Source organism: Prunus persica, chromosome G2 (assembly GCF_000346465.2).
Source record: "Prunus persica cultivar Lovell chromosome G2, Prunus_persica_NCBIv2, whole genome shotgun sequence".
In the NCBI taxonomy this organism is placed as follows: Eukaryota; Viridiplantae; Streptophyta; class Magnoliopsida; order Rosales; family Rosaceae; genus Prunus; species Prunus persica.
In genome coordinates this window covers 14,842,526-14,847,945 of record NC_034010.1, presented here as the reverse complement: position 1 = coordinate 14,847,945, position 5,420 = coordinate 14,842,526, and the positions used below count along the sequence as shown (strand labels likewise).

The following is a 5,420-nucleotide window of genomic DNA, read 5'->3' as shown; positions in this document are numbered from 1 at the left end:
CAAAGAAAGGATTGGTAGCACATACTCAACCATTTCTTCACCAAGCGTGCAAATTCAAAATGATATTTAAATACAATATTTAAATTTTATTTTTATAAAAACATCTTTTATGTATCATCTCTCTAATGAAGGTGGAGCCCACCAATACTATGGGTCTCATCTCTATTAGAGAGATGATACACAAGTTGGTCTCTCTAAAGATGGAGGGGAAACTCTCATGTAACGGGATAACACTTTTTGCCATTCCCAACCAATAATGCAATGAAACGTATGATAGCCTTTCTACGGGTCATTGTGTTATTGATTGGGGATAGCAAATTTGCTAAAGGTGGTCTCCTTAGCATTTTTCAAACCCAAAAAAAAAAAAAAAAAAAAAAACTATATATGAGATATGATTCAATGTTGGTGGTAGTGTGATAGTGACAACGATGGTGATGCTTGTGGTGGCAGAGGAGCAAAACTACATAAGTATTTGTTCAAAATAAAAACGTATTTTTAATGTATGCAACTTGAACCCATATATTTCCCTTATTAGCTTAAATAATAATAAAACAGAAATTAAAGTTGAAACTCATCACGTAGCTGACAGAGTATTACATGTTATCTCTGTGTTAGAACACATTGGGTTCGAATTACCATGAAGATTGTCTCTAGGCATCTCTTGTTGTGGATATAAAAGAAGCTTGGGAGGGAGCTGCAAGCATTCAACCTCTCCCTCAAGCATCTCTATAACTTTGTTCATCGAAGGACGATCGCTTGGCTTCAATTGTATACACCACAAAGCAGTTATAATCATCTTTTTTATTATTTTCTTTTCCTCTTCTGTAGCATCATCCATCTCAAACTCTTTGCCCATGCAAAATTGGTCTGAGACCCAACGAGGAAAATAAATTTGGCTTGAATGCTCTATGGATGCGTTCAAATTCTTTCTTCTACTTGCCATTTCCATCAACAACATTCCAAAACTATATACATCAGCTTTGTATGAGACACCTCCAATATTTTTGTAAAACAACTCAGGAGCCATGTATCCCATTGTTCCTCTTGCTGCCGTCAAAGAGACGATGGTATTACCTACCGGATATAGCTTTGCAAGCCCGAAGTCAGAAATCTTTGGGATGAAATTCTCATCCAGAAGAATATTGTGAGGCTTGATGTCAAAATGTAGAATTTGCATGTCACAACCTCGATGTAGATATTCGATCCCTTGAGCCACTCCAAGAGAAATCTCATACATTTTCCTGCAACTTAATGGGTTGCTTCCTTCTTTGCAATAAATATATTTATCAAGAGATCCATTTGGCATGAAGTTATAAATTAAGGCACGCTTTGATCCCTCAACACAATAACCAACAAGTTGAACCATATTAAAATGGTGAATCCTCCCAATAGTAGCTACCTCACTTATGAAATCTTGTCCATTAGCTTTAGGCTTCTCCAACATTTTAACTGCTACAAATCGACCACTGCGTAACTTTCCTTTAAATACAGTGCCATAACCTCCTTCACCCAACTTCTCATTGAATCTACTGGTCATCTTTTTAATATCTGAGTAAGAGTACCTTATCGGACTGAGGTTGTTATCACTTTGCAGGAAATCTTCTATGTTGCTATACATTGACAAATGCATTCTTCGTTGTTTGTAGATTAGAAGAGCAGCCAGAAATGGAAACCCAAATATAGATCTTATTGGGAAAAATGCTCCTGCAAAGCAACATCACAAAAAGAATCACAAATGACATGCTTTATTGGATATAATATATTAAAAACCTTACTCTTTGCTTCCATTTGTTTTTTGAGATATTTAGTGATATACCCATTTCTAGCACTAATATTATAAATAAACCCTACACAATTGAATTCCTATAAACAAACCCAAAAAAGACCCAAAAAATGATAGCTGGCCTTATTGAATTTAATATTGATTATTAAATTACTTTGATGCCCTATTGAGTGCTTTGGGTATTTTTATGAGATTTTGGGATTGGACTTGTTTTAAGAAATTAATGGCAGTTTTGTAATTTATAAGAAGTTAAAAGCTTTTTTGTTATGTTGTAAATGAGCTTTGGGTGTGTTTCTAAAGTCCATTTTATATAGGATATTTTTATAATTTGGGCCCCCATATTGGGTATAATAGTGAATCTCCCTTGTTTTTTCTACTGACTATAATTCTGCACTAAAGGAATATGCAAACTCTTACCGTATGACAGCAAAAGCTCAATACCTGCAAGAGATACAAGAAAATGTGACCAAAATCAAAGGCTTGACAATAAATCTGAAATTTCGAAACACAGATATACTCTGCCCTGCTTAATGGTTGACTAAGACTAATTAGCAAACTACATCATATGAGGAAGAAGAGAGAAGGGAAAGGAATATGCAAACTCTTACCGAATGTCAGCAAAAGGTCAATATCTGCAAGAGATACAAGAAAAAGTGACCAAAATCAAAGGCTTGACAATAAGTTTGAAATTTCGAAACACAGATATATATATATATATATATACTCTGCCCTGCTTAATGGTTGACTAAGACTAATTAGCAAACTACATCATATGAGGAAGAAGAGAGAAGGGAATTTAAATTAGGCAGACAAAATACAAGTAATAAAACTATTTAAAATTTTTAGAATTTTTATTTTCAAAGAATATTTGACATATTTTCTCCATATGTCTTTCTCATTTTCAGCCCTGTATCGCCTTATTTCAAATAAAACTAAACAAAACAAATGATTGAAAATGAGAAACAAAGCGTAACAAAAAGTCATAGATGATAGATTTAACATTTGGAGAAATTCAGAAAGTTTGAGTAAGAAATTGTAGACTTGGAATATAGCAAGTAATTCACAAACCTGATATGTAGCTGAACCTGGGAACGCCGAATTGAAGCTCAAAGCCATACCCTAGTGCGTTGTGTATGTCATGATAAGAAAAGTTCCTGTCCTTTCCGTACAAGAACGACTTACTCATCAAAGTCGTCCACTCTATTCTGCACCCGTCCTCCATATCTGATGCCGTTATATTCCCTTGCTTGACATAATTATATGTTCTCATTACAGACGAGTTCTCTGCTTTTGCACACTTGAAGAAAGTTATAGGTGTTGTACTTGAGGTTAATCGAAGATGACTATAAGTTAAGTTGTAAATGGAAAGCGAATAACGGGGGATGGAGGAGAAATCATTGTTGCGAATGCCAGGATCTACAACTCGGATTGTGAAGTTGTCATAGTTGATTGCCTGCACAGAGTAGTTTCCCCAATCTACTGTCAATACTGTGAGGTTGTTGTGACAAAAGAGGTAGTGGTAATTCCAGTTTGTGCACTTGCTTTGATTTGGATAGTTGGCTAGTCGGAAAGGGCTGATTATGTTGTGGATGTTCCCGCAGGCGGACGGGATGCACTTACCATGGCTCTTCGTAATTGATGGAATAGATATACGGCTAAATGGGACAAAAAGGAAAAAGGAAAAAAAGGCAGCTGGACCAAACAGTAATACACTTACTATAACGAGAACACATAATCTGCAAGTGCTTGCCATGGAGAGATAAATTTTCAGACACACTTCTTCAATCCGCTAGCAAGCTTTGGTCAAGCAGCTGCTGCAATTCTATTGTCACGACGACTTGGAGCTCAAAGCCGCGTTTGACAGGAGCTTGATAGATATATGCCAAATCCCTTGGACCCGTTTTGCATATTGCCAATGAATTTCTTCCAAGTGATCATTGACGCGAAGGCCAATTCCATGCTCTGAATTGAAAGTGGGGGACAATGGCATGTTGAAGATTCTTTGTTGAATATTGGTCAAAATTATTGTTTAGTTAAGTGTGTGAGAGCCACTTTATGGCTTCTACCTTGTGGCAATTTCGTGGGCTTTGCGGGGAAATGATGGCACATGCCTTCTTTGTCAAAAAGCAGGTGACAAAGAGGGAAGTGGTGCCTCAAATCATGTAGGAAAAGCTTTGAATATTTGGTGGCCTGCTACCAGCCTAAACCCTTAAAAAAATGAGCCTGACTGGGCTGGGCTTACTGGGCTTACTGGCCGGGCCAAAATGGGCTTACTAGCCGGGCCGAAATGGGCTTACTGGTTCAACTTAGCAACTCAATTCTCCAACGCAAACCCTACCCAGCCAAATAATTTTGCTGGCTTTATGATGTATATAAAAGTTATTATAGCAAGACATAATAATCTTAACTAGCAATACAAACAATTGCTAACATAAATTGACAGTCATGATCTCTTAGACTACAGGGGTCCAAGAGATTTGTGGTCACTCACCGTTGGATGTAAATTCAACGGTTCACTAACTCTTGCACTTCTTTTAAGAAACTTTTTTGAACCATTGGATTAATATCCAACGGTAAGTGACCACAATCTCTTGGACTCCTGTGGTCCAAGAGATCGGGACTGCATAAATTGATTATGAGCCTATTTTAAAGCATATTTTTTATATGCTAAGGTCCTTAATAGGACTAATTGCAAATAGTAAATTAGTGTTGATTTTATATGTCCTTTTACAGGTCAGTTTTGTCTAAAAAAAATATTTGTGACACTTTACGTGTTGACCCTTGAAAGTAAAAATTCTGGATTTGCCTAGCTCACATTCCTAAACCTCGAATGCCTAAAGCTCCCATTCCTTTCACTCCTTATCTTAGATGTACTCTTCTTCCTAAATGTATTCCTCAAATTTCCCATTTTCCTAATCCTAGATTTCCTGGCCATCACAACTCCTCTACAAGTGGCAGTAACAATAAGCATTGATGATTGGTAGTTGTTGCCAACCTTAAGTGGCTATTATTTATTACTAGCCTCTGTGCACGCGCTTTCGAGCCTACGAGAGTTTTTTTTTTTTTTTTTTCAAAATTTAAAATTTAAAATTTATTTTAGAATTAAAAAAGATAATAGGTAGTTGTGTTCCATAAAAATAGGATACATTATATGATTTTTCTTTTAAGTTTAATATTTTTAAATATGAAAAAGTGTGAATTTACCATATTATCCTCATTTAATTAATAATTTCAATTCTTAATGTTTGCATTAACGAAGGGCATTTTCTTGCATTTTGAATGTTTCACCATTCTCTGCCTTTTGCTTTATATATATAGATAAATAACATTAATATTGTTTAAATTCTAAGGGTCATGCCTAAAATGGAAAAAAACCCATTAAGGGGTTTTTTTTAAGTACAAATGGGCTTTGGGCCGCTTAAATTCATAAATAGAAAGACTTAACAATGGAAGCTCAAGTCAAACCAGAAACAAGCCCAGAGATTTGACTTTCTAAAGTAAGAAACCCTTGCCAATAATTCAAAAGGTACTTTTATCCGGGTAAAGGCGTGACCACATGCCCAAATCGAAACCCAAGTTGACTTCGACAATTGGGAAGGAGTCAGGCAACAAAGAAAGGTTGAGCAACTGCATTTGA

General features: G+C 35.9%; 1 protein-coding gene across 3 annotated transcripts; it reads right to left on the bottom strand.

Annotated features, from left to right (window-relative positions):
• LOC18786321 (rust resistance kinase Lr10) lies at window positions 445-3,656 on the bottom strand. Of its 3 annotated transcripts, XM_020557034.1 has the most exons (5): window positions 3,501-3,656; window positions 2,852-3,236; window positions 2,392-2,415; window positions 2,201-2,224; window positions 445-1,704 (listed from the first exon to the last, which is right to left on the bottom strand). In XM_020557034.1, the coding sequence occupies exons 1-5, from the start codon at window positions 3,534-3,536 to the stop codon at window positions 575-577; spliced, it is 1,599 nt and encodes a 532-aa protein (XP_020412623.1). In that variant the 5' UTR covers window positions 3,537-3,656; the 3' UTR covers window positions 445-574. The 3 variants fall into 3 exon arrangements, with proteins under 3 accessions (XP_020412623.1, XP_020412621.1, XP_020412622.1); XM_020557032.1 differs by having other exon boundaries at window positions 2,852-3,656; XM_020557033.1 differs by lacking the exon at window positions 2,201-2,224 and having other exon boundaries at window positions 2,852-3,656.

Coding starts and splice junctions, on each gene's coding strand:
- LOC18786321 (XM_020557032.1), bottom strand. CDS start 3,536: ATGGCAAGCACTTGCAGATTATGTGTTCTCGTTATAGTAAGTGTATTA. Junction 2,416..2,851: donor CAGGTTCAGCTACATATCAG/GTTTGTGAATTA, acceptor TATCTCTTGCAG/ATATTGACCTTTTGCTGACA. Junction 2,225..2,391: donor TGACCTTTTGCTGACATTCG/GTAAGAGTTTGC, acceptor TATCTCTTGCAG/GTATTGAGCTTTTGCTGTCA.